Source organism: Monosiga brevicollis, genomic scaffold, assembly GCF_000002865.3.
Source record: "Monosiga brevicollis MX1 MONBRscaffold_13 genomic scaffold, whole genome shotgun sequence".
Classification (NCBI taxonomy): Eukaryota; class Choanoflagellata; order Craspedida; family Salpingoecidae; genus Monosiga; species Monosiga brevicollis.
This window is the reverse complement of record NW_001865050.1, coordinates 746,573-771,572: the sequence shown is the minus strand read 5'-3', so window position 1 is coordinate 771,572 and position 25,000 is coordinate 746,573. Positions and strand designations below refer to the sequence as shown.

The following is a 25,000-nucleotide window of genomic DNA, read 5'->3' as shown; positions in this document are numbered from 1 at the left end:
TGCACGGTACGAGACGACCTCATTCAGGCCCTGACGCGGCTTGCCACGGAGCGCCGCCACATGTTCGACTACGTTGTGATTGAGACAACCGGCTTGGCAGATCCAGCACCGGTTGCTCAAACCTTTTTCGTGGACGAAAAGATTAGCCAACTCTATGTGCTCGACTCGATCGTGACCTTTGTGGATTGCCAACACATCTCGTCTCACCTCGAGGAGATCAAGCCCGAAGGTGTCGAGAATGAGGCCATCGAGCAAGTGGCTTTTGCCGACGTTCTCGTCCTCAACAAGACTGATCTTGTCTCAGCCGCAGAGATCAAAGAATTGCGCAAGCGCCTTGCTGGCATCAATGCCACGGCCCGCATGCTGGAGTCTGAGCAAAGTCGCATTCCCCTCGATGCCGTGCTCAATATTCGCGCCTTTGATCTGGAGAAAACACTGCAAATGGACGCCGAATTTCTCGACACGGACGCCGACCATCTTCATGACAAGAGCGTGTCCTCCGTGGGCATTGTCATTGAGGGAGAATGCATTCCCAACCGCCTCAATGACTGGCTGTCCGAAATTTTACGCACCAAGGGTGCCGACATCTTTCGCTCCAAGGTTTGCAGCCTCGCCTGCAGTGCCGTGCCTGCAGTGCCGCGCACTTCAGTCCTCCTTCAGAGTCATGGTGGGCTGAAAGGTTCTCTGACTCACCACCCCGTCTTTCGCACTGACTTTGACACAGGGAATTCTCGCCATGATGGGCACGGATGAAAAGTTTGTCTTCCAGGGCGTTCACATGCTCCTCAACATGGGCGGCTCTGGTCAACTGGGCCTCAACCTGACACCCTGGCAGCCCGGCGAGAAGCGTGTCAACAAGTTGTGCTTTATTGGTCGCAATCTTGATCGTGCTGAGCTGACCGCTGGCTTTCAGGCCTGTGTGTTCAACGGTAAATTTCCAGAGCCCGGTTCACCGCCCAAGCAAAAGTTGCGCTTCAAAGTTGGCGATCCGGTCATGGCCAAGGTCGGACCTTGGGCTGCTGGTGTCATCACGGCCTTGTGGTACCGCGAGCCTCTCTGGGAGACTGGTCGCTTTGCGCCGTACCAGGTTCGCCTCCTCGAGGATGACGGTTTGGTTTGGGTCCCGCGAGATTCTGATGTTCTGATTCGTGCCCGGGACAAGTCTGCCACAGCCAAGTAGGCCTGAAATTTCCATCTCTTGTCCAACCACAAATGTATGATGACGTGTCGGCATTGAATTTATTCTTCAGCTCTTCACCTTAGCCCTTTTGTAGCAACACTGCTCCTGATTCAAAGCCAGGCCTCCAGAAAAACATTGGAGGATGTATGCTCAACTGGGGACGTAATTCAAACCACTTGTCTATTCACTACTCTGAGACCACACGGCGCTCGGCGCCGAGTCTGAGCGAGTGCAGGAAGGACAATTCCCGACCAACAACGCCAAGAACATCAAGTCATTATGCAGACTCCACAAAAATGGCATTTGGACGAAGCATCCACTGCTTGCGTGCCTCTTCGTGTGTGGGAAGCAGCACAGGCTTGCCCTCATGACAGAATATTCGGGGGAGCTGGTACACGACGTAGCTATCGGGCTCCAGACGCACGCCACACTCGGCCTTGTACAAGATTGGTGGCTTTTCTTTCAGCTGCACAATCGGCTGAACCACAACTGCTACAGGCGCGTTGGGAACCACCACGTGCAAGCGAACCAATTGTGCCTGTGGGTGCCGTGCATGAGAGTTGGCAGAGGCTGTATGTTGACATGGGTATTCGAATCAGAGTGTCGCGTCACGCAGCAGGCACCAACCTGAGGGCTGCCCTTGATGGGTGCGGGCATGACGATGGGCAATGCTGAGCCAATGGCCTTGTTGGCCATTCCCTGTCCCAAAGATGACAGGCGTCGGAGATGAACGACCCGAGCGAGAAAGGGGTAGCAGCAGACGAAGAAAAAGGAGGAGAAGGAGAAGAAGAAGAAGAGAGAGAGAAGAGGAAGGAGAAGAAGAAAAGGGAAAACAGGATATAAACCACCTTTTGAGCAAGACCCGCGCTTGCAGTTGACAAAAAGCAGCTTACCTTGAGGTGGCCCGAGGCGGACATCTTGACGGCACGATTTGGTCCGGCGGCAAAGAATCGCACCCCTTCGGCTGTTTCGTACTCGTATCCCACCCAGACTCGTGCTTTCCGCTGCAGCTTGCTCTTGGACCAGACTGAGACCCCGCGACCAGGGAAGAGTGCGGCCATCCGGTCATTCAGAGGCACTTCCCAGGGTAATAGATAAGCTGCAGAGTTTATGAGCCCCGGACGGCCAGTTAGACCTGTGGTTGGCTGGTACGCTTCGGCATCACCAAGCTGGTACACCATGCAGCAGCAATCGGGGCGTCGTCCTGGGAATAATGATATCCGGCACTCAGCACCGGTCGTGCCAGCGCCATCAGCGGTGGCTGACATCTCTTGCTCTGCCATCAGCTTGCTCAGCGGATTGCTGGAAGTCGACTTGCGGACATGACTTCGACCTCGCCCTCGAGTGGGGGCGGGTGCGCCGGTTGTGTTCGCGGGTAAATCGGCGGAATGGGTACCCGTGGGGGCCACCCCGTCATCTGCAGCACCGTCACTTGCACTCAGAGCTTCAACAGCATCATCGTCTTCGAGTGGCGTGGCGGACTGGGCCACGGGTCGCGCTAACGTCACCGCCTGTGCACAGCAAGTCAGCTCGACAAAGTAGTCACCAATTGCCTTGACGCTAAAAACGTCAGGAACGGCCAGTTGGGAGCGCCCACACACACACGTGCATCGCCAGGAGGCACCGCTGTCGTGGGGCTTGATGGGCAGGGACTGGGCTGCGCTGGGAGCTGACGGAGCTCTCGCCTGCATCTGTTCCGGCGTGACATGCAGCCGGTGCCGACAATGGCGTCCCGTGACGCTACGGAGTTCACACAGCTGGCGACCATCGGTCCAGTAAGACTGCAAGGCTTCTTGCATCGATTTGACCCCTGAGCTGTACATGGAACCGCGAGCCGTGTTGGCAAAGGTCACCAAGGCGTGCATCAGGTGTTCGTAGTGTGTGCTGGCGTTGTAGGCCGCGGGCAAATCCCGACGGTAGGTCTCCGCTGCAAAAGCACCGGCGTGCTGGCAGTGGTGTTGTGACCAGGTTTCAAGCGCAGTGGTGGGAGCGCACAAAATTGCCTTGACCTCAGCCAAGGGCTCGGCCACACGTTCACTGCCCATGTGAGTTGCACTACCGCTCTCCTCATCATCGCTCAGGTCCAACGCGTCCAAGACGCGCAAAATGTCCTCACGAACTGATTCCCCGTCATCAGGTCCCTCCTCATGTCCCGAAGCGCGCAAGGTGGCCGGATGAATGGCGCGATAGGCTTGACGGCGTCCTGAAGGCAAGACTAGATCAGCATGGAGATCCGAAGCCCATCGAAAAAAAGTTTGAGCCGAGGTGTGGTGGCGGACTGAATTGTCCGTGTCATCTCGCACCAAGAAGGCGCCACTGGTCTCTGCCAAATGCTGCTTGTCTGAAGCCAGGGCATCGCGCAGGGCGCCAAGCGCCGATTCGCGGCTGTTACTATTCTGCTTCTGGCTGGGGGTTGCTGTATTTGTCCGTGCTTCGTCGGCTTGAAGAACTTTGGATTGAAGCACGAGTGAGCCGAGGCCAGCAAATATAGCTTGTGGCTTGAGTCCATACGTGTCCAGAAGACGAGTGACGGGGTCAAAGGTAACTTCCTCAAGTCGACCGCCCGCACCCTGTGGCAACAGCAAGGGCGCATTAGGCAGGTCATGTGATAACCAACATCATCAATGCGGCATGGCGTCAGTCAAGAAAGCAGACCACAATGACACAACGAATGAAACAACCACAAATCAATCCGATCCCACAAAGCTTCGGGGACGGAGCCGACAGGATTATCAACGAGCCTACGCTTTCAAGGAGCAAGCACGACTGCGTACCTGTGCGGGGCGCTGATCCCGAGCATGCACAAAGACAAAATCTCCGGGGGGCAAATCAAACAAACGGGCGTCCTCCCGACCTCGCTGTCGACTGGGCAAAAAACAAAAACAAAAAAACAAGAAAAACAAAAAACCAAAAGCAAATAAAAAGAGGCGCGGGAGACAGGAGTGAGCGAGCGGGAGAGAGAGAGAGAGAGAGAGAGAGAGAGAGAGAGAGAGAGAGAGAGAGAGAGAGAGAGAGAGAAAGAGGACAACGAGGCACTCTGCTGTCTGACAAGGGGTGCGGCGTTGGCTGTAGTGGTAGTATTGCGCACCTTTCTTCGTTTGGAAGGGTTTCGAGATTAGCACGCGCCAGTACGCGCTTGAGCCGGGCTTGCAGGCTGGCCTGCAAGCGATCACTAGCCACCTTGGCAGTACGCTGTGCTTTGCCATCCAGTTGAAGCTGGAAGAGCATGCGTAGGATGGGGCGCTGGAGGCCAGGCCATTCCCGTGCCTGGACCGCAGATAGGGTTGGGGGGAGGGGGGGTAGAAGGGGGCAAGAGAGCCAGCGTACGGCATTAGCAAGATCGACACAGGGTCACACCAACATTGCGACCAGTAAGAAGAAAGAGAGAGGTGTGAGGCAGATGGATGAGACGCTAATTTTTGCACACGGTCAGGGCGAATCGTGCACCAAATCTTGTTTGCGCGGCAAGGCAAGGTGGGGCGGGGTCAGGCTTACGAGTTGGGCGCGGGCTTTCTCCAAGAGTCGAAAGGTAGCTATTAGGCCCGTGTCAAACTCAGCAGAGGGGTGTAGCAAGACGACAGAGTGGGCCACGACAAAGATGTGCAAGAGTGCTCGAAGCTGTTGTTGTTGCATCTGGGCCATTGCCTCATGATAATCCTGCGCGGTCGACGCAAACACTTGCGGTCAGAGGGCACAAGGGGGGTTTTTTTTCCGACGGGGAAGTGGCTATAACGCACAGATGCTTCAGCCTGCATGTATTTTTCACGCTGGGCGTAAAGCATGCAGGCTTCCTGTGGTTGCGTCAACGACAGATAGACGAGCTGCCGCGGTTTGTCGTAATGGGCTTGAATCTGAGGGGTTACACCTGGTCAGTAAAACGCCTGGCGCAACATGGCGGGTGACTGAGGAGCAATCAGGCCGTTCATCAACGAGACGAACCAGTGCACCAATTTCCTGATTCAATTCCAAGGCTGGGTGCTCGGGCACTGGTGCTGTGGTCTCGGGCTAGCGGCCAGGTCCCGAGTGATGAGGGCGAGGTTGCAGTCCGCTGTGAGCGTAGCTGGTGCACACACGCACGTCAGTCAGGATCGGCGAGGATCGGGTGTGCCTACCGCAAAGACATCTTTGGCAATGATGGCATTGATCAATGCTGGACGGCAGACGTAGCCATCGCTTGAGGTCCCGATAAAGGCAACGACATGCACATCTTCACTCGACTCCCTGCACGCGTCCACATCATGAGCGTATCGAGGGCTGGGCAGATCAACCCGATCATGGGGACGGTAGGCAGCAGCATACCGTGCGGCGAGAGGGCTCGGAAGCAAAACAGTCGTATCATCCATCGTGCATGGATCAGTACCACCACACTGGCACCGGACGTGCGCTCCACAGGCCAGTTGGAGAAGCAGGGGCCAAGGCGCTGCCGTTTCGCACTCTGTGTGTGTGTGTGTGTGTGTGTGTGTGTGTGTGTGTGTGTGTGTGTGTGTGTGTGTGTGTGTGTGTGTGTGTGTGTGTGTGTGTGTGTGTGTGTGTGTGTGCGTGAGAATGAAGCGGAAGCGGAAGCGTGTATAGAGTCACACTATAACGGTATTAACGATACGCATATCGAATGCAGTGACGATATCGCATGAACAATGCGTGCATGTACGCATGATGATCGGCGGGCTGTCCGCACAGGCCGTGGCTCGTTGTGGCCAACCAAGCATCAACAATGCGACTAGAGCAAGGCGCTAAACGCCCTCGATGCATGCGCTGCCAGGTTCATTTCACGTCGACCACGATTCTCTGGCTCACATCGCAAGCCGTGTCTCCTGCCGGCCGCCAGTATCAGTGCCCCATCCTCCTTCCCTCTTCGCATCGTGCGGTCTCGCAGCAGCTGAGACCACGCCCACGTTTGCGCTTGGCGTACGAAGAGCCTTGGGCTGCCTCCTTCACCATGCTCCGCCGATCCGCCACCTGAGCACACGTTGTTTGTTGTCTCGCATGTCGGGTCTGCTCTCCTTGCATACGGCTTCTTCCCCCGTACAAGCAGCGTGCACGCGCCCTTGAATCATGCCAAACATGTACACAAGCCGCATGGGCCCACAAGCGCCGTGCCCCTATTTCTGGGGCCCGCTAGTAGTGCTGCTTAGCATATTGATTTGCGCAGCTCACGCCAGCAGCCTATTGGACAACCCCGGCTTTGATGTCCAAGACCAGCCCCTGCGCAGTTGGCAGCCGACGCCAGCCCCTATACAGCACTGCTTCCTTTCAATACCACCGTTGCGTTGACTGCTTTTGCCCTAAATCCCTACATGTTCTACGGCAACAGGGTCCTGGCTCTTCCTCTTGGGACCACCATAGCCCAGTCGGTGCTCTTGCTACCTGATTCCTTTCGTCTCCAGCTCTCGCTTGGCCGTCCCCGTGATGCCAGCACGCAGCCTGCCAAGATCACAGGTGGCTCGGGCTCGGCTTCTCTTGCTCGCATTCTCGTCACCGCCAATGGCGCACCCGATGTAACCATCCTTGACGAATCCTTCGTGCTAGCCAACGGTGATGTTCTACGCGTCGACCTCAGTTTTGTCCTGTCTCGCGTTGATCTGATTACCATCCAGTGCCATTCTGAGCCGCATCCTGTGCTGGGTGGCAGCCTGGTGCTACTGGATGATGTAGCCCTCGAAACAGTGTCCGACGGGCCCGAAGTGCTTACCACCACCGATGATCCCATGACCACGATGGACGCCATCTGTGCCTGTGAGGATGCGCCGCCTGTGACCGTTTGCGGTCGAGACGGCCACACTTACAACTCACTCTGCGCGCTCGAGTGCTCCGGAACGACTCTATTTTATTATGGCCCATGCGCGACAGCGTCTTCCAGCACTGGTGAGCTTTCTTTTGTTGATTGATGGACGGTCGCTGGCCAACGTTCCTTTGCTCACTTCCATGCTCTCTTTCGACTTGTATCGGGATTCTATTAGACATGTCAAGTACAGTATCAGATACCAGCACCACGCCAAGCACTCCAAGTCCCACCACAAGTCTCTCTGTTACAACCTCACCGTCATCAGCCCCTGTGGTCAACATATCTATTTTCAACAATGAATTCGACGTTGGCGCACCAAGCCGCTTCACCACAGCCGTCAATGGCTGGGAAACGGTTGCAGGCATTGCCGGCGTGGCCCCCTTGAGCCCAAGTCGCTTCAATTTGGGACAGGTCCAGAACACACATGGGGCCTTTTTATTTTCCAATACGGCTGCTGCTCTCACGCAGACGGTGAAGCTCTTCCTCAGTCCACCTGAAGCCACAATTCCAGAGGCTGGAACATTATTCCCGCTGAGCTTGGTCGTGCGTGTTGGTCGTGAGCTGGGCAGTCAATGGCTACCGCAGCTCAACGTGACACTCACTCCTGCAAATGGCGCAGCCATCGGGGCCATGCTTGAGCTTCAAGCCCTCAGGCCTGGCAATTTTTCTGAATACAGCATTGCTCTTGATGTTGCGTCAATGCTCGCTCAGCCACCCACACTCGTCACCTTGACTCTTGCAGCAGTGCCTTCAGCTGATACTTCGGCCAGCATCGTTGTCGACTACATTCGCTGGAATCCTCCAACAAGCAGCAATACCAGTACGAGTACGAGTACGAGTACGAGTACCAGTACGAGTACGAGTACCAGTACCAGTACCAGTGCTAGTATCAGCACGAGCAGCAGCAGCAGTGCCATTATCAGTAGCACGGACCCAAGCACGAGCATTAGTACGACTACTCGTGAAGAGGAAAGTACTGTTCCCACGTCTAGTTCTGGCGTGGCAACGACCAGCTTCACCAGCACCAGCACGAGTACGAGCACAAGCAGTAGCAGCGCTGAAGCAGAAGTGACCACTCTCAGATCAAGTGATGATGACGACGATGATGCTGCCTCTGGCTCTACACTTGCCTTCACAACTACCAATGCGCAGCCCGTCACAACGTCATTTCAAGATGATGATACTTCAGGCAGCGGCGACGCGCTCGTGACTACAGCTGTTCACGCTGCTTCAACCACAGCCACCCCCACATTTACATCCTCCTCCCGCATGGCCACACTGACGCCTTTGATATCAAACTCATCTTCGACAGCATCAACTGCGAGCTTTGGACTCACCACCTCCAGCAGTGTTCATTCAAGTACGGCCATGGAAACCAGCACTAGCACGAGCACGAGCACGAGCACCAGCACCAGCACCAGCACGAGCACCAGCACCAGCACCAGCACCAGCACCAGCACCAGCACCAGCACCAGCACCAGCACCAGCACAAGCACCAGCACCAGCACCAGCACCAGCACCAGCACCAGCACCAGCACCAGGACCAGCACCAGCACCAGCACCAGCACCAGCACCAGCACCAGCACCAGCACCAGCACCAGCACCAGCACGAGGACCAGCACCAGCGCCAGCGCCAGCACGAGGACCAGCACCAGCACCAGCACGAGGACCAGCACCAGCACGAGCACGAGCACGAGCACCAGCACCAGCACGAGTAGCAGCTCGAGCACGAGCTTGAGCTCCAGCATATCGAGCAGTCTCTCAGACTCGAGCACTCGTGTAAATGACAAAAGCACGACCGACGGGGTACTCTCGACTGTCAACGCGTCTGCCAGCACCTCAGTTCGCCCCGATCTCATGACAAGCACACCCGCGTCAACAAGCACATCTGAAGACCTTGTGGATGAGTCTGGCTGGTCTGTCTTGAGTACAACCACCCAGGAGGAGAGTTCTGGTGATGTCGGGCTGAGCACGTCAGTTCCCTCGACGGGTGTTTCTACGGCCACAAATACATTCAATACAACACAACCTGCGACGAATACAACTGGCACGCCAGCAGTTTCCACGACAGATCGAGAGGATGACACTTCAAATAGTGGTAGTGGTGATGTTCAGTTGAGCACAGCTTCGTCTAGCCCACCTCAGACGACAACCTCGTGGGCCACCACCCCTTTCTCACCTTCCACGATGACCCCAAGCAGCTTGCCCTCAACTCTGACCTCAACGTCGACATCTACTTTCACCCAAGAGCCCAGCTCCAGTCTGCTCCAAGCTACAAAGTCTACGAGCACTCTGACTTCAACTGCAACATCCAGCTGGACGTCAACTTCCACCTCCAGCTCACCTTTGTCCTCGACGTCTACCTTTAGTGTCACCTCGACGTCTACCTCGACGTCTACCTCGACGTCTACCTCGACGTCTACCTCGTCGTCTACCTCGAGTGTCACCTCGACATCTACCTCGACGTCTACCTTTAGTGTCACCTCGACGTCTACCTCGACGTCTACCTCGACGTCTACCTCGACGTCTACCTCGACGTCTACCTCGACGTCTACCTCGACGTCTACCTTTAGTGTCACCTCGACGTCTACCTCGACATTTACCTCGACGTCTACCTCGACGTCTACCTCGACGTCTACCTCGACGTCTACCTCGACGTCTATCTCAAGTTCATTTACACACAAAACTTCAACGTCCACTTCGACGACACAATTTTCGTCGACTTCAACTTCTGCAACGGATCCCACGTCAACTTTTACTAGCATGTCAAGTTTAAGCAACAAAGATCCGACCGTCACAAGTACAGGTGTTCAGACCTCAGGACCAAGTCAGTTCTCAACCCCCGGCCTGGGCACAACAAGCACAGGCCTTCAACCCGCATCAACCACTCCGAGTGCCTACACAACTGAAGGCTTGGTTACAACACACGAAGAAGACAGTGGTTCCGGGTCAGACGAATTGACGACCTCAGGTCGTTCCACCGCTCCGACCTCGACCTCGACCTCGACCTCGACTCCGACTCCGACCTCGACCTCGACTCCGACCTCAACCTCGACCTCGACCTCGACCTCGACCTCGACGTCCTCAACTTTAGGAAGCACGATCGATTCACGCACTAGCACAAGCACGGACAGCAGTACGAGCAGCAGCACCAGCTCAAGCTCAAGTTCGAGCACTAGTACGAGCTCAAGTACAAGAACGAGCACAAGTACGAGCACTAATACAAGCCCAAGCTCATCAACGGACTCTAGCTCAAGCTCAAGCTCAAGCTCAAGTACAAGAACGAGCACAAGTTCGAGTACTAATACAAGCTCAAGCTCAAGTTTGAGTATCAGTACGAGTATCAGTACGAGTACCAGTACGAGCATTAGTTCGAGCACAAGTTCAAGCACTAGTACAAGTTCAAGCACTAGTACAAGTTCAAGCACTAATACAAGCTCAAGCACTAGTACAAGCTCAAGCTCAAGTTCGAGTACCAGTACGAGCACTAGTTCGAGCACAAGTTCAAGCACTAGTACAAGCTCAAGCTCAAGTTCGAGTACCAGTACGAGCACTAGTTCGAGCACACGTTCAAGCACTAGTACAAGCCCAAGCTCAAGTTCGAGTACCAGTACGAGCACTGGTTCGAGCACAAGTTCAAGCACTAGTACAAGTTCAAGCACTAGTACAAGTTCAAGCACTAGTACAAGCTCAAGCACTAATACAAGCTCAAGCACTAGTACAAGCTCAAGCTCAAGTTCGAGTACCAGTACGAGCACTAGTTCGAGCACAAGTTCAAGCACTAGTACAAGCTCAAGCTCAAGTTCGAGTACCAGTACGAGCACTAGTTCGAGCACACGTTCAAGCACTAGTACAAGCCCAAGCTCAAGTTCGAGTACCAGTACGAGCACTGGTTCGAGCACAAGTTCAAGCACTAGTACAAGCTCAAGCTCAAGTTCGAGTACCAGTACAAGCTCCAGTTTGAGCACTACTAGTACGAGCACTCGTGCGAGCAGCAGCACAAGTACGACTTCTGCTGACATGTCGTACGAGGAGCTTAGGATCCGCAATGGCGATTTCGCTTGGGGGAACGACAGCATCTCGTTCGACGTACCCGAGTGGCACTTGGAGGGTTCAGCTCAAGTTCGAGTACCAGTACGAGCACTGGTTCGAGCACAAGTTCAAGCACTAGTACAAGCTCAAGCTCAAGTTCGAGTACCAGTACAAGCTCCAGTTTGAGCACTACTAGTACGAGCACTCGTGCGAGCAGCAGCACAAGTACGACTTCTGCTGACATGTCGTACGAGGAGCTTAGGATCCGCAATGGCGATTTCGCTTGGGGGAACGACAGCATCTCGTTCGACGTACCCGAGTGGCACTTGGAGGGTTCAGCTTTTGTTGCAGCTTATGGGCCCGAAGTGGGTGCTCTTGGTACTCATCAAGGGCTTTACGTACTGAGCAACCTGAGCATGTGGCAAGACCTTGGGCGCCTGCCCATACAGGCTCAAGAGACTGACGGCAATTGGTCGACGCAGCTTTTTGGCCTGCGTTTCTTTCGTCGCACAGACGACGCTGTTGCAAGCTTTAAGTTCAGAGCTACCATCGCATGTGCATCTGCCAGCGTGAATGTCACGCTCACCGGAGTCGATGTGGCGACCAGGGGAGGCACGGAAAAGGCAACAATTTTCAGACCTTGGGCGTGTCGTGGTGAGCGAGTTGTTGTTACTCTCACTTTTGTGCGACCTACATCGTCCGGTTTTATGCCCATTCTTGGGGAAATTTTCTTGCGCCCAACTGCGCCGACGTCCTCTACCACGGCATCGACTACGTCCCACGTCAGTGCAAGTACATCTGGCACCACAGCGAGCGCTGTCGCACCATCGACTAGCAGCTCGTCGTCTCCCGTCACAACGACGGAAGAATCTTTCTCGACTACAGCGGAAGAATCCCCCTTGACCACAACGGAGGACCTTTTGATAACGACGGCGGAGAATGTGGTGGGCTGGGTACCTCCTGGCAATGATGAAGGCACCGTCGTCGCTCTTTTTGATCAGGCGTCGCTATCACAGGACGAACAATTTCAATTTGCCATCACGTTGACAGCCATCGTTCGCGCTCACGTAGACGGGCAGCAGAGCCGACGCCGCGACGCACCAGAACTAGACTTTGTGCTGATTAATGTCTTATCCATCAATAGTAGCCACTCGGCACTCATGCTCCAGCTGCGGAAGCAGAATTCGCCCTTTTTGAACTTTTTGGTGCCTGTGGATGTGATCCGGGAAGCGCTTGTGGGCCGTAATCTCGACGTCCTCTTCAACGGCCTCCCACTTGCACAGCTTCTATCGCGACTCGAGTACCTTGAGCGCGGGGGCAGCAACACGGTGTCAACCACGCCCGTACCAACGTCACGAACGGGCATCGTGGGTGATGTTCGCAGTCCCTCTGAGGACACAGATGCCATGCCTTTGTGGCTGGTGCTGCTGGTTGTGCTGCTGGTGTTGATGGGTGCAATTCTGCTGTTTTGGGCTGTGGTCCGTTGGCGCCATTATCACCACCAACGATATGCGGTTCAGGAAATTCAGGGCAAGCAGGCTCGGCTGGCGTCGGAAGCAACGTTTTTTGACACCGTATCGCCAATGTCTATTCGCACCCTGCCAAACAATGGGCCCGGGTCACCACAGGGCACGGCTCGACCACCTCGCTTTGCTTCGCTTCCAGAGAGTCCGTCATCGCGCTGGGCGCGCTCAACCTTGCATCCATATTCCCCTGGCTATAGCAACTACGATGAAGTTTTCTTTGGGGCATCTCGGGGCTATGAGGACGTGGAGGCAGCATGGCCAGCTCCCGCGAGTGTGGCTTCATCATGTACAACGCCTTCGAGGGTGCTGGTCATGCCAGCACAGGACTCAGAACACCCGTCCTTTTCACGAGGGCACAGTGCACTGGGATATGCCGACGTACCCGCCCGTCGCGTCTCGCTTTCCGTGTCCGACGTTGACAGCGAGCTGCGCACTGCACTTGCACCCCACGACGCTGTAGTTCCGTTGCAACAACGCCGACGCACTCGCGTGGCACCGCTGCCAATCTCCTCCACCAATGGAGGGGAAAAATCGGAATCCTGGTCTACCGTCGGGCGTCTCGTGCCGCCCAGCGTCCCCCCACCAATGGATCCGCCCCCGCCGATGGATCCTTCTGCTCTGCAAGCACCACCCGTTCGTCGGGCATTTGCAGCGCAGGAGCAAGCAGTACCGTTTGTGCCCACTACCCTTCCTCACACGTGGCGCGTGACGAGTGCGGACCCACCGCCATTCGAGCATCAGAGGCGCATTAGCGATCAGTCCTTGGAAGAGGCGGTCTCCCCAACCCTGCTACCCGGCACGCCTCGTCGTTCCCCATCAATGACAGCCGCAGAGCGACGACAGCAGCTGCTACGTGCCCAAAGCCAGCTGATGGCACGTCGCGAGCAGCGACGCCTGGAGAGGGCCAACCTCCTGCTCAGTCCCCGCCCACCACCTTCGGCTGCAGCTCGAGCACCTTCATCACGTGCTTCACCCCGCGCAGATTGGTTGGATTCCTTGTCTACCACTCCGATTCAGCATGAATCTCACCCTATGCTACGGCCAATCGTGGCTGCGGAGGCGAGACAGCCTCCGAGTGATGCCCATGAAGCTGATGTCTAGGGAGATCACTTGAAGTGCCTTTGCCATGCGAAGCGCCTTTGGAATCTTGCCCTTGTAATCTTGCCCTTGTATTCAGAGCCATTCCTCGTAACTTGCTTGTTTCCTCGTCGCTTACTTGTTCAAGACTGTACGACGGACGGAAGAGCATTTCCGGCATTGCCGCGTACCTCTCTCATAATTTATCTCGAGTTCTGAACCGATTACGTAACTCACTCAAACGAACGATTTCGCTGACAAATCTCAATGACAAATATGATCGAATTGATAAACTTGACAAGACCTGACAACGCTTTTTTTTTTTCTGGCCGACAAAGTGGCCAGCACGGTTCAGCGAGGCGACAGCGGGCAAGGCGGAGCAAAAAGACACGAGATCACACGGGCTTGAGGATTTTGTGGTGGCACCTCTTTGTCCTGTTTAGCTAGAGCGTGCCTTTGGCAGGTCAGACCGTACGCAATTCTCCCTTGCTGATTCCGCGATCAGGAGACCACGGGCATTCAACGCGGTCGTTCCGCATCGGACCGGGCCAGCACCATTGCATCGTGACCCGGCACGATGGCGCACGTCTTTGGGTTTGGCGAGAAAATCGCTGTGATCAACGATGAGCTGCTCCATAAAGCCGTCACCGAACAGGCCCCAGAGGCGCAGAAAGCTTATGGCCAAGATGTCGATGCCAGCGAGAAGGACATTGTCATGCTACGCCTGGACCTTTCAAGTAAGGCTATCGGCAACCCATCCTGTCCTTATTTTGTGCTTCCATTCAGGTCCTGGACCTGGTTTCCCCGCCTGACAGGTGCTGACTGATGCATCATGTAGAAATCTTGAAGATTGATAACCTCTGGGCCTTTACCAACCTGCGCAAGCTTCAGTTGGACAACAACTTGATCGAGACCATCGAGAATCTTGACTCTCTCGTTCACCTCGAATGGCTCGGTAGGTTTGGTCGTCTCAGCTGCCTTTTGATGTTGGGATGCCACTCGAGGGACCATGACCTGTCCGTCTGACCCTCTTTCCTGGCCTACGCATACTTCCGCAACCAGATTTGTCGTACAATCAGATTGAGCGCATCGAGGGCCTTGATAAACTCACCAAGCTGAAGGACCTCAGCCTTCACTCAAATAAAATTCAGCGCCTTGAGGGCTTGGATCAACTCAAACACCTTGAAGTCCTCTCCGTGGGCCAAAATAACCTGGCTTCGCTGGATGATGTCAGTTCTTCGTGAGAGCGCGCCTCAGGAGGTGTCCAAATGGGGCTCGACATGGGTGGCGACGACGGATGCGCTTATCTTATGACTGATGCACCTGCATCCAACTCTGTAGGCGCCCGTGCTGTACCTCCGCCGGTTTCGCAAACTATCATGCTTGAACCTTGCAGAGAATCCGCTGTGTGATGACCCACGCTACGAGTCATATTGCATTGCGATGTTGCCCCAGCTTGTCTTCTTGGATTATCGGCGTGTGGCCGCGGAGACGGTGAGCCGGAGCTATCAACCCCTTCTTGCCTGCCTTCGCATTCAATTTGGTAGGCCATGTCACAGGTAGAACCACTCATCCTTGTGTTGACCCACGCGCGTGCATGGCGAAACCTGTGCTTTTAGCGCCAATCCGCGCGGATAAAGTACCAGGATCAGCTCGAGGTGGTTGAAAAGGCTGATGCGGATCAAATTCTGGCTGAAGAGCGCGAGGAAGAGGCTGCAGCGCAGCGGGCACGCTTGGCAAAAGCTTGCGTGCCCGGCCTCTCGGGTTCAGCCTTCTTTTCACGCATGGTCGACAAGGACTTTGCCTCGTTACGAGAGGTGGAGGGCATGGATGAGCTGTTTGAAACTCTCGAGGCGCGTCTTGTCACTGCGATTGACACTCTGGTGGAGTTTGCTGTCTCTGAGAGCGAGCGCCGTAATGATGAAGAGGCCGAGTTTCGTGAGGCCTTGCAGGATGGCATCGAGGCCATCAATGACCGAGATGCCCGACGTCTGGAGGAGTTTATTGAACGAAAAGCCGAGGTAAGGTGTTTGGTTGGAAGCAAAGTCGTGTACACAGCTTTGCACCAGGTGCTGAGCAGGGGCATATTCCGGTCAGCAGTTTGACCGCTGCAGCCTCACCATTGTTGCGTCGCAGATTATCAGCGCTCTGGCGGCGAGTGGATCGGCGGTGGACATGGAGCGTGCCGAGGTGCTACGGGATGATCTCGGGGCGCTCAAGCACCAGCTTATGGATGCAGAAATCGATTTGGTTGGACAGATTGAGGACATGTTGGGCAACTTTGAGCGCGCCTACGTCGAAATGTGCAGCAAGGTGACAGAGCAAGCGCAATCTACCTTTACAGAGGTGCGCCAGCTGATTGAAGAGATTGAGACGCAAGTCGGGGATGTGGCCAACGGGCACATTGATGCCATTATCAAGGGCGAGATGGAACTCAATGCTTTGCAGCTGTCACCTCAAGCGCAAGAGGTGTTGCGTGACAAGCTTGCGCTTGGCTCGGCCATGACTACGGCACACGATAATCACATCGGCGAGGTGGATAGCACAGAAGATGCCATTCTGGCTGCTGTTACCGAGGCGCGCACCAAGCTTCTCGAGGGCATTCAAACCAACATGGTACGAGCGCTGTGGCGGAGCTTCTTGGTTGCTGCACCTGGCCTCATGAACGTGTGTTGGTGAATTTGTAGGATAAGCGCCATCGCGCTCGCGTGGCTGAGATTATGCGCTTCCACAAGTACCACCTGACTGATATCGAGCGCGTGCTCAATGACATTTAAGACACTGATCATTGCCCTGAGTCTAAGCCACTCCCATGCTGAGCTGGGTAGGCGCTGCGGTCACCGAGAGCCTGATGAAACGATCATCTAGCTGCAGCGCGGGTCTTAGGCATGCACGGTGCTTGTGGCTGTGCTTGCTTGCTTGCTGTTGTCTGGGACAGCAGTACAGCTTTATGCTTGCCTTGATTTGCCTCAACCCAAATTCATATTATGTCAGCTCTTCCCGTTCCCACACGCTCCCCGGCACGAGCACAACGCTCGCCTTTGATCTCACATGCCAAGTCTCTTTGCTCATTCCCCATACATCATCGCACCTCCCACACAGGCGTTTGTTCGCCAGTCCAGCCCCATGAAACCTGGTTGTAAACTCCATCAAGATAAACACACTCTGGCGATGAGGCCTTGCAAACTCAATTTTTTTTTTTTTTTTTGTTGTGTTGTTGGAAAATTGTTTGTTGGCAAACACACACACACACACACACACACACACACACACACACACACACACACACACACACACACACACACACACACACACACACACACACACACACACACACACACTTGTCTCTTTTCTTTCTGTGTGTTGTCGGCGCTGGAGGGTCGTGGGTAGAGGGCCCAGGTCGTAGTGCTGAGGCAGGACGCGTGCTTTTGGTACCTGTGGAGGCGGAGCAGCCTCTGTGACGCACGGCTTGATCAAGTTGAGGCTTTGGCCTGTCTTTCGGTTGAGTGGTACTCATGACCATGACGTCGCGGTTGGATCCCATCTTGCGTGAGCTGGACGAGATCGAGGCCCTGCTCGCCGAGTCCTTTGAACCGCAGCATACACCAGGTGAATCTGCCCGTCGCGCCTCCCGTCCTTTAGGCCTGCAGGTGCACTTTTGTACAGCGCACAGGCAGTGTTGTTCATGGCAGGCCTTTGAGCCAGCTTGCTCACACTCAAGCAGCGCGTTGGGTCGGAGCGTACCAGGGAGGACCCAAATGGCTCGGGCTGGGGCTGCGTCCGCCGCTTGCCATCACTTGTTCGGTTCTGCTCAGCACAACGCCATTGTATTTTCACTCTGCCTTTTGATTTTGTGCCCAGCATGGTATCGCGACGCCCAAAGCGATGGCATGCGCCAACAATTGCTTTCCAAGCTGGATCGTCTCGAGACACAGGTTGAATCAGACTTTAGTAAGTGTCCAGTCGAAAGCCCAAGTCCGATTGAAAAACAGTCGTGCTGAGCTTCTTGTGCACTTGCACCCCTTTCTGAGCAGACGAAGATCGAGATGCCGTTGATGATCTCCTACAAGCGCTGGGTCAGCTGCGCCAAGAAGCGTTGTTGGAGGAGGTCAGTTCGTATCAATGACAGTCCAGTCTTTCAGCGCCGAAGAAGTCAGGTGCTGATTGAACCTCATCCACCGTGATATCCCGTCTCTTCATTTTCACCCAAACTCTCGTGTCAAACAGGCCTACGTTCGCGAGCTACGCGAGGCCGAGGCGGAAAGCAACATTGACGCTGGTCTGTGTCAAGGCGTACCGCGCCACAATGTACCCACCCCATGTTGAGTCGCAAAAGTTTGTCAGCCCAAAAGCGTCTCTTTAGGCTAACTTGTCATGCTACTTTTATGCGTAGAAACTCGCTCGCGTGCTGTGCGCTGGTTAAACCGCAACCTTCGTCGCCTTCTTTCTGCCATCAAGGGTCGCGGTCACGAAGACGCTCAAGGTCGACCTGTGATCTCCATGCGCGAGCTGCTACAGGACGACATTGCCCATGGGTTTGAGGTTGGTATCCCTATCCCTCTAGTTAGCCATGCCATATCGCCTGACTCGTGCCTCAATACATGCAAAACATGCCCGTCATAATAGAGCATCGAGGGCATCGTGGAAACAGCAGTACAACGAGGCCTACTTCGCGAGGCTTTTTCTGAAGGTCTGTCATGTGTGTGTGTGTGTGTGTGTGTGTGTGTGTGTGTGTGTGTGCCCTCGTTGCCATACAAGGCAAGGGGGAGCTCAACTCAACTTGCTGACGTGTATGCATGACTGCATGGTCATCCAGATCTCGAGCCATACTTTATTGTCGTGGGCGCGCCCCCGCGCGATGATGATGCGACAAATTGTTCGTCAACTGCCCTCTTTTTTCAGTTTGCCACTTGCGTCAAGCTGTCCCGCCTTCGTTTGCTCCTCGCTCTCACGCAATCTCACAAGTTGGTTGCATCTTTTGGTTCAGTCGATACGCGCATGCTGCGCATGTCTGTCATCCAACCTCAGGGCACGGCGGATGGCAGCGGGCAGAGCACCGGTGGCAAGCAATCGCCCGCATTGTCTTCCCCTAGCATGAGTGCCGAAGGTTAGTGCACACGCCGTTGCTCATTGCAATTGCCGTTGGTCAAAACAGATTCTGAAATGTACCTTGCCACACGCTCGCTCCTGCGCTTGCAGTGGTGCCGGACATTGATGTCACAACCGCAGATGGCAACGCGCCAGCGCCGGTTGTGCACAATAGCGGCGCCCACACGCTGTCGGCAGATGATCTCAAGCTCTTGCTGAGGCCTCAAACTCAAGCCCGCCGTCGATCGCATAGCATGCGTCACCGCTCGGCCACTTTCAACATGCGCGAGTCGCTTTCATCAGTGACGCAAGACACGCTTTCCAAGTACTGCAGCTTGGTCTGGGGGGAGGCTTTGCCAGAGGCACCTTCCGTTGAAGGGTCTCCTGCAAACGGCACAGCCGCTCGTAGCCAAGACAAGGTCGAAGGAAACGGTAGCAACGGCATCAGTGCAGATGCAGTGGGTACGGCAAGCATGAACGTTGCAGGAAGGCATCGGAAGACGCCACATGAGTTACTGGAGGAGCAATTTCGCAAGAGGCCCGAGCTCAATGTATGCTTACCTATTTCGCGGGGGCAAGGATTTCAAAGTCGCGGGAACAAATCAGCTCAAGGTCACAAGCTGTTGCTCTCCTGGTTTATGTGTCACATCCTCGATCCGCTGTGCACCGCTGCAGGTGGACTGGAGCAAGTTTGCCGTTCCCGAACTGGAAAACTTTCTCCGAGTTTTGGAGGCCGAGGAAAAATTGCATCAGGAGCAGGTGCGCAATGAGCAATGCCTCGCGAATGAAAAGAAGGGCCGACAAAGACTTGGGGGGCGTAGGAAAGCATTGGGAAGCAAGGTAATTTGGACGGGCACTGAGGAGATATTTTCATGTTTCTCACTTGGGGTGTTTTCTTCCTGGTTGGTTCATTCTTTCTTGACGGCACCGGGCAGGTGGTCAACCTGTATCGCGCCAAGCGTGCCAAGTTGCAGCGCAAAATCGATTTGCTGCTCAAGCAATCGGTTACAGCCGACGCTGGGAGCGGTGAAGCAACAGACGTCACTAAATCGGCCTCCAATGTCCCCCATGTCGCTGCGGCAGCGTCGGTTGTCCCCGGCCCAATTGCAGCAGACCTGCACCACACGCTGGAACGACATGACTCAGAGGCTGGAACCGTAGAGAGTAGCCGAATCCGTTTGCGCCGTGAGCAACCTGCAAAGGTACCAAGTTTGGCAACAACCCTGTGCCTGCACGTTGGCGATCCCCCCACCTTTACTGTCGCACTTGTCTGTACCTCTGTTGACTAAGCCATACAAAAGGGTTTAACATCTTGCACTTGCTCTCGTGGTGTAGTCGGATGACCGGTCGAAGTTCCAGCGATCTCGCTCGGCCCGTGCCACAGCAGTTGCCTCACAGCTTGACCAGGTATGCCACGCAGCCCAAAGGATCGGTGGTTTGAGCTAGCGTCGAGTTGTGCCTTCTAATGCACAAATGTCTGATAGAATGTGGGCAGCGAGGGGTTTGTCGGACGCCGCCGAGCCGTCACCGATCAGCGCGATAGCCTGCGCAATCGTTCGCAGGTCATTAGCGTTTACCGGCGACGTTCACAAGCAGTCGATGCTGCCAACGTCAAGCCCCGGTCCGTTTCTCCCCGCCTGGCCTGACCCTTTCTTGGCCATCACTCTGAACGATACGCAAACGCAACCAAACACATTGGTGCATGCGAGCGAATTCATCGGCCAATCTACGGTTCATGTGGGTGCAAATGACTGCTACACGAGTATAGACAAGCTGTGACTCTTCTTCTGGATTCTGTGGACGAGGATGGCGAGGACTCTGCGGGGTCAGCTCCGGTCCTAGCCGAAGAGCAAACCTCCTCTCCAAACGTGACAGGTGTGATTGATCTCGCCTACTTTCCCAAAACCTTTTGGTGATGTCCGTGTTGGCATGCTACACCGCAAGCAATGCTAACCTCATGACTGGTGCACAGTGCGCAAGAACCGGATGCGCAAGCAGCACAAATCCTTATTCGTGGACGATGTTGTAGATCCGGTGTGTGTGCCTCAGCTGGCCTCGTATCAGACTGATTGATGGGGCCTCATTGCAGATTACATTTTGATCAAATTAGCTCAACATTGAGGAACAGACGGGCATCAATAAGGAGCTGGCGTCATTGGCAGCGAGTTGGATTGACAGCGAGGTATCTCGCCTGCCTGTTTCATCATGCAATGCGCCATGTGCAGCCGTGTCTCTGGCAACCGTCTCTGATTCCATGCGGCATGGGGCCCGCACTGGCAGCTTCGGCAAGTGATGCAAGTGCTGCTGGACAGCGACTCACGAGATGAGCAAGGGCGCCCCTGTATTACCATGGCTGAGCTTCGCCGATCAGGCGTCACTACGATGGTCGAGGTACGATTGTGAGAGGTTTGCTTTGCTTTGTTCGATCCTGGCAAGTTTGACTGGCTCACTTGACGTGTCGATTGGGCAATTGTTCACCACACAGTCTTTGGGAGGCTGTCTTCACATTGGCAAAGAGCGGGGGGTGTTTGCATTTGATGGTGCCCTTGATTCGCACACTCCCGATGATGTATGTACACCGCCTCTGCCTGCCTGCACATCGAGTTGTGGCACCTCTATATGGCTCTAATGCTGATACGAATGGTACGGCTCACCTTGCCATGATGCCATAATTTTGATGCATGGCTATGACAATGTTTTTAGACCTTAGTCACCCTGCTTCAAGCCACTCTTCCCAGTAAACCCTGTGTGTAGTTCCACCCTCTCACGCCACTGCTCACCTGACTGTGAAGACGCTGGAGCGTGCATCAAGCTGTTTTGCTCATTCGTTCTGCCCGCTTGCATAGATAAAGTCAGAGATTTGCATTTATCCACTCGGCGGCGTGTGCGCCAGATTGACGCGCACTCACATATTAGCGTTGTGTAAACGTCGCACATCAATCTGGAACGGCGGGCAGCTGGCACATGTCCAAAATTCATACGATGTGAGCGGGGCAAAGCAATCCATGCTGCCATGCTGCATGTGATAAAGAATACTCTTCAGAAACATAGACAACACAAGCAGGAGACGCAACGGACTCGGGACAGCACCAGCAGCACCAAGAAGGGCAATTCAAGACTGGTCAACAATCATAAATACATGTACAGCACTCAATTGACAGTATTCAATAAGGGTAGTGTGATCAGCTATTAGCGACAAGGCTGTTTCCTTTTACACAGAGTTTTCCGAGGTGTCGGAAGGCTCAAGATGGACACGACGACGTGGGCGAGAAGGGGGCAGGGTGGGTGGGGGAGGATCATCCAGCACAAAATAGCCGCGATCATTCGCCAGGCCTGAATCAGGCGCTACCACGGACCCATTTATTGCTGTGGTTGCATACGTGGTGTGGGATCCATCAAGACGGCCATAACCAGCTGGCCTGTCCGGAGAGGAGGCAGGTTCGACGTGGCTGTACGTCGAGTTGGGCAATCGGCCTTTTTGTCTGCCCGGGAGCTGATAGACAGCACTGGGGCTACTCACATGGCTGTAGTAGTGCGTTGCACCAGGAGGACCGCTGTTCAATTCATCATCACCATGACTATGGCCGGCGTGAGCCATGTCCATTGCCGTTTGCTCCCGACGGGCCATGCCATGCTGGTGCGAAGTGGAAGCGTAATAGACGTCCTGCTGTCCCGATGCTGGTAAAGCGTAGCCTGCTCCGTCGACAGCAGTGCCCACAGCTGCATAGCCCTCCGCGTCTTCAAAAACTCGATTGTACTGACTGCAAGTTGCATTGCATGCGTGTCAAGGCACACACAGACCATGAGTGTCCACGAACATGATCCGTTTGAGCCCAGTGAGGTCAGTTCCGCCTGGTTTGCAAAGCCAAGGTCACATACTGAAGGGCTTGTAGCTCAAGATTGCCACTGCGGATGACATCGGTCGTTTCCGATCCACGCAACTAATACACGCATTGAGGACCAGGCAAGTAATCGCAGTTGAGAGGCGGCACAAAGTCTTGCAGATACATATGTACCCGTGACCAAGTACAAACAAACCGGTTGAAGTTTGGTGGAAGGGCGGGTGCGCGAACGCCGAACGAGTATGAGGACCAGTAAACAAAGAACAAGACCCCCGCATGCAGCTCCAGCAATGAGCGCCAGGTTGGGTCCCGCGCTTGAGCCTTGAGAAGCTGCAGGGCCTGTGGGTTGTGGAGTCCCATCCAGCCCAGCGGACGTAGTTGCATCGGACGTGGTAGCAATATAGACTTGAGCTGGCACCTGAAAGTCCCCCATGCTGCCCAAACCCAGCTCAATAAGGCGAAGAGAGGTCAAGAGCTCGTCGTTGCCGACTCGATCGCGGCAGCTGATGTATTCGAAGCTAAGTATGGATTTATCCAACAGCAATCCCGAATTCGTGCTCAATAACACGCTTCCGCCCCACTGCGTTGCGTCGGCATTAATGGCACTTAAGGTGGAAGTTAGAGTCATACCGGGCACATCCTATCAGATGAAGCGCCAAGCAGCGTGTTGCAGCAGAACAACAGTCAAGTCGCGATTAGGTTGATGAGAAGACATGCACTTCGAAGGGCACAAGTGCTTCGCCGCTTTGAACAAACGACGCCTTGCAAGAGCATACCTCTGAGGGCGCAAGCTGCCAACCAACGGAGCAATTTTCAACTCCACTGAGATCAGCCAAATCCACCGCGATATCAACGCTATACACTGCCGGGATGATTCCAGCAGAGGTTGCGGCAACTCGAAGCTCTGTAGGATGCAGGCGCACTTGAAGAACTTCAGGCGCCAGAACATCCCCGACATCGACCTGCTGCACGGCAACTTGGCCGAGGCCTGCAAGGCCAAAGCTATTCTCTGGTGTCGCCACCATCGTGTAGTTGAAGCTGTCACGGCACCGCGCCTCCTTGAAAGTGAAATTTTGGCGCGACGACCATCGAGGAAAGTGGAGAGAAAAGTGGAGAGTGGAGCCAAGCACAGGGGCTTCAAGGGCGTGAATTTGAGCCAAGTCGTCCTCTAGCAGAATAGTGCAGTTTAACAGCGATGGGTCGAGACTTGTGGCACCAAACTCAGCTGTCACATTCGCAGATGATGAATTGACCAACTGACCCAAGCCCGTCCAGTTGGCAAGGGGATATGGGTTTGCGAACCCGAGCGTGAGCTGCATCAGACTCGCAGAAACTGGTACATCTGAGATCAGGCCAAAAGCATCAGTGCAGATAATTTGCCGAAGGTGATAATATCCCCGGCCTGTGCTGATCTTGATTGCAAGGGTCCTCGTGATGGGTCGGCTTAGGGTAGGCTCGTCAGTCAGCTGTACCAAAGAGTCGACGTCATGAGGGTTTCGCAGCTCAGCCAGGCATGAAACAGGCGACAGGTCAGTCACGTTGACTGTCAACAGGATGTTGGTTACCGTTCCGCTTTCAATCGTGACGGCAGCGGACTCGAACCATGCGCCGTAAATTTCCGGGGCCTTGGCGTCCAGGAAGATGGTGGTAGAAATATTCAAGCGAGTGGTTGAATCGGCCAATCCTGAGATCTGAGCCCGGTGGCCCGCCTCATCAATGCACTCGATTTGACGCAAATCATATTCGCCTCCTGGTAGGACGCTGCAATACCATGGCATTTTGATGTCAAAAAAGAAAAATGACTAAGGCAAGGTCCAGGAAGCGGCAAGGAAGAAAAATCAACAATGGTTCGACTCACGATGCATTGAAATAACTCGATCGCGTGACTAGCTCTCCCGGCTCTAAGCTTTCGGTGAGGTTCAACATGACGGAAGGGTTGTCACGCAGCTGGAATTCCATGTTGCAATCGAGGGCTATCATGGACATAAAAAAAAAAAAAAAAAAAGCAAGCCATATGCGAGGGGGAAAATGAGAGCACGCGCGTGGGTTTATATGTACCACTACGAGATGAAGGAATGGGTGACCCCAGAAACACCAGAACCAGAAACACCAGCGACCCAGCTACACGCAACGATACGCACATTGGTTCGTCACATCATCGTCCACGAGCCAGTGAGCAGTGATACGCAGATTGCTGTTTACAGCCACGGAAACGTTGACACCGCGTATGATTGGAGGAAAGCGGTCAAGCTGCACTACGGAAGTGTAGATCTCGCGGAAAAAATTGGTATCCGTACCAGCTATGCGCTGGGGCAAAAAGTCGTCGACATCAAAGCGTACAATCGGGCCGGACTGTTGAGCACACAAAACCTCTGACAAGTAGTAGAGGTCAGGGATGTGCGACGCGTTTGGCTGAATCTTCCCAGACCATGAATGCTATTGTGGCAATAATGAGTCGTGTTAATGCACGGAC

General features: G+C 54.7%; 6 protein-coding genes across 6 annotated transcripts in view; 4 read left to right on the top strand and 2 right to left on the bottom strand.

Annotated features, from left to right (window-relative positions):
- MONBRDRAFT_9023 (uncharacterized protein) overlaps positions 1-1,180 on the top strand; it is a gene marked incomplete at both ends in the record, with an annotated part of 1,472 nt that extends 292 nt beyond the window's left edge. Inside the window, 2 exons of the mRNA XM_001746679.1 lie at positions 1-600; positions 725-1,180. The exon at positions 1-600 is cut by the window's left edge and continues 2 nt beyond it. Of these exons, the coding sequence (XP_001746731.1) occupies positions 1-600; positions 725-1,180 (1,056 nt within the window). The remainder of the gene's footprint in view (positions 601-724) is intronic.
- A 137-nt stretch (positions 1,181-1,317) lies between these two features.
- Positions 1,318-4,822, bottom strand: MONBRDRAFT_37453 (uncharacterized protein; the record flags this gene model as incomplete). The annotated part of the gene is made up of 6 exons (XM_001746557.1): positions 1,318-1,718; positions 1,808-1,879; positions 2,074-3,750; positions 3,955-4,045; positions 4,269-4,396; positions 4,676-4,822. The coding sequence occupies 6 exons, from the start codon at positions 4,820-4,822 to the stop codon at positions 1,458-1,460; spliced, it is 2,376 nt and encodes a 791-aa protein (XP_001746609.1). The 3' UTR covers positions 1,318-1,457.
- Positions 4,823-6,474: 1,652 nt separating this feature from the next.
- MONBRDRAFT_9021 (uncharacterized protein) lies at positions 6,475-13,621 on the top strand (the record flags this gene model as incomplete). The annotated part of the gene is made up of 3 exons (XM_001746678.1): positions 6,475-7,042; positions 7,228-11,096; positions 11,444-13,621. The coding sequence occupies 3 exons, from the start codon at positions 6,475-6,477 to the stop codon at positions 13,619-13,621; spliced, it is 6,615 nt and encodes a 2,204-aa protein (XP_001746730.1).
- Positions 13,622-13,934: 313 nt separating this feature from the next.
- MONBRDRAFT_37452 (uncharacterized protein) lies at positions 13,935-16,594 on the top strand. Its single transcript, XM_001746677.1, has 7 exons — positions 13,935-14,334; positions 14,436-14,552; positions 14,660-14,826; positions 14,939-15,091; positions 15,217-15,618; positions 15,734-16,213; positions 16,285-16,594. The coding sequence occupies exons 1-7, from the start codon at positions 14,175-14,177 to the stop codon at positions 16,372-16,374; spliced, it is 1,569 nt and encodes a 522-aa protein (XP_001746729.1). The 5' UTR covers positions 13,935-14,174; the 3' UTR covers positions 16,375-16,594.
- A 368-nt stretch (positions 16,595-16,962) lies between these two features.
- MONBRDRAFT_32809 (uncharacterized protein) lies at positions 16,963-21,678 on the top strand. The gene is made up of 19 exons (XM_001746676.1): positions 16,963-17,206; positions 17,459-17,548; positions 17,632-17,705; positions 17,825-17,876; positions 17,991-18,139; positions 18,224-18,287; positions 18,414-18,704; positions 18,797-19,236; positions 19,361-19,444; positions 19,621-19,887; positions 20,021-20,092; positions 20,170-20,306; positions 20,454-20,560; positions 20,658-20,719; positions 20,796-20,867; positions 20,966-21,076; positions 21,171-21,254; positions 21,389-21,431; positions 21,532-21,678. The coding sequence occupies exons 1-19, from the start codon at positions 17,113-17,115 to the stop codon at positions 21,609-21,611; spliced, it is 2,373 nt and encodes a 790-aa protein (XP_001746728.1). The 5' UTR covers positions 16,963-17,112; the 3' UTR covers positions 21,612-21,678.
- Positions 21,679-21,896: 218 nt separating this feature from the next.
- MONBRDRAFT_9018 (uncharacterized protein) overlaps positions 21,897-25,000 on the bottom strand; it is a gene marked incomplete at both ends in the record, with an annotated part of 5,068 nt that continues 1,964 nt past the window's right edge. The window contains 4 exons of the mRNA XM_001746556.1: positions 21,897-22,319; positions 23,304-24,288; positions 24,386-24,500; positions 24,669-24,879. Of these exons, the coding sequence (XP_001746608.1) occupies positions 21,897-22,319; positions 23,304-24,288; positions 24,386-24,500; positions 24,669-24,879 (1,734 nt within the window). The remainder of the gene's footprint in view (positions 22,320-23,303; positions 24,289-24,385; positions 24,501-24,668; positions 24,880-25,000) is intronic.

Excerpts from the sequence above, each read along its gene's own strand:
- MONBRDRAFT_32809 (XM_001746676.1), top strand. The coding sequence starts at position 17,113 with ATGACCATGACGTCGCGGTTGGATCCCATCTTGCGTGAGCTGGACGAG. Across the intron at positions 19,237-19,360 it reads GCAAGAGGCCCGAGCTCAAT|GTGGACTGGAGCAAGTTTGC; the intron begins GTATGCTTACCT and ends GCACCGCTGCAG. Across the intron at positions 20,561-20,657 it reads CTCCTCTCCAAACGTGACAG|TGCGCAAGAACCGGATGCGC; the intron begins GTGTGATTGATC and ends ACTGGTGCACAG.
- MONBRDRAFT_37452 (XM_001746677.1), top strand. The coding sequence starts at position 14,175 with ATGGCGCACGTCTTTGGGTTTGGCGAGAAAATCGCTGTGATCAACGAT. Across the intron at positions 14,827-14,938 it reads ACCTGGCTTCGCTGGATGAT|GCGCCCGTGCTGTACCTCCG; the intron begins GTCAGTTCTTCG and ends CCAACTCTGTAG. Across the intron at positions 15,092-15,216 it reads GGCGTGTGGCCGCGGAGACG|CGCCAATCCGCGCGGATAAA; the intron begins GTGAGCCGGAGC and ends CTGTGCTTTTAG.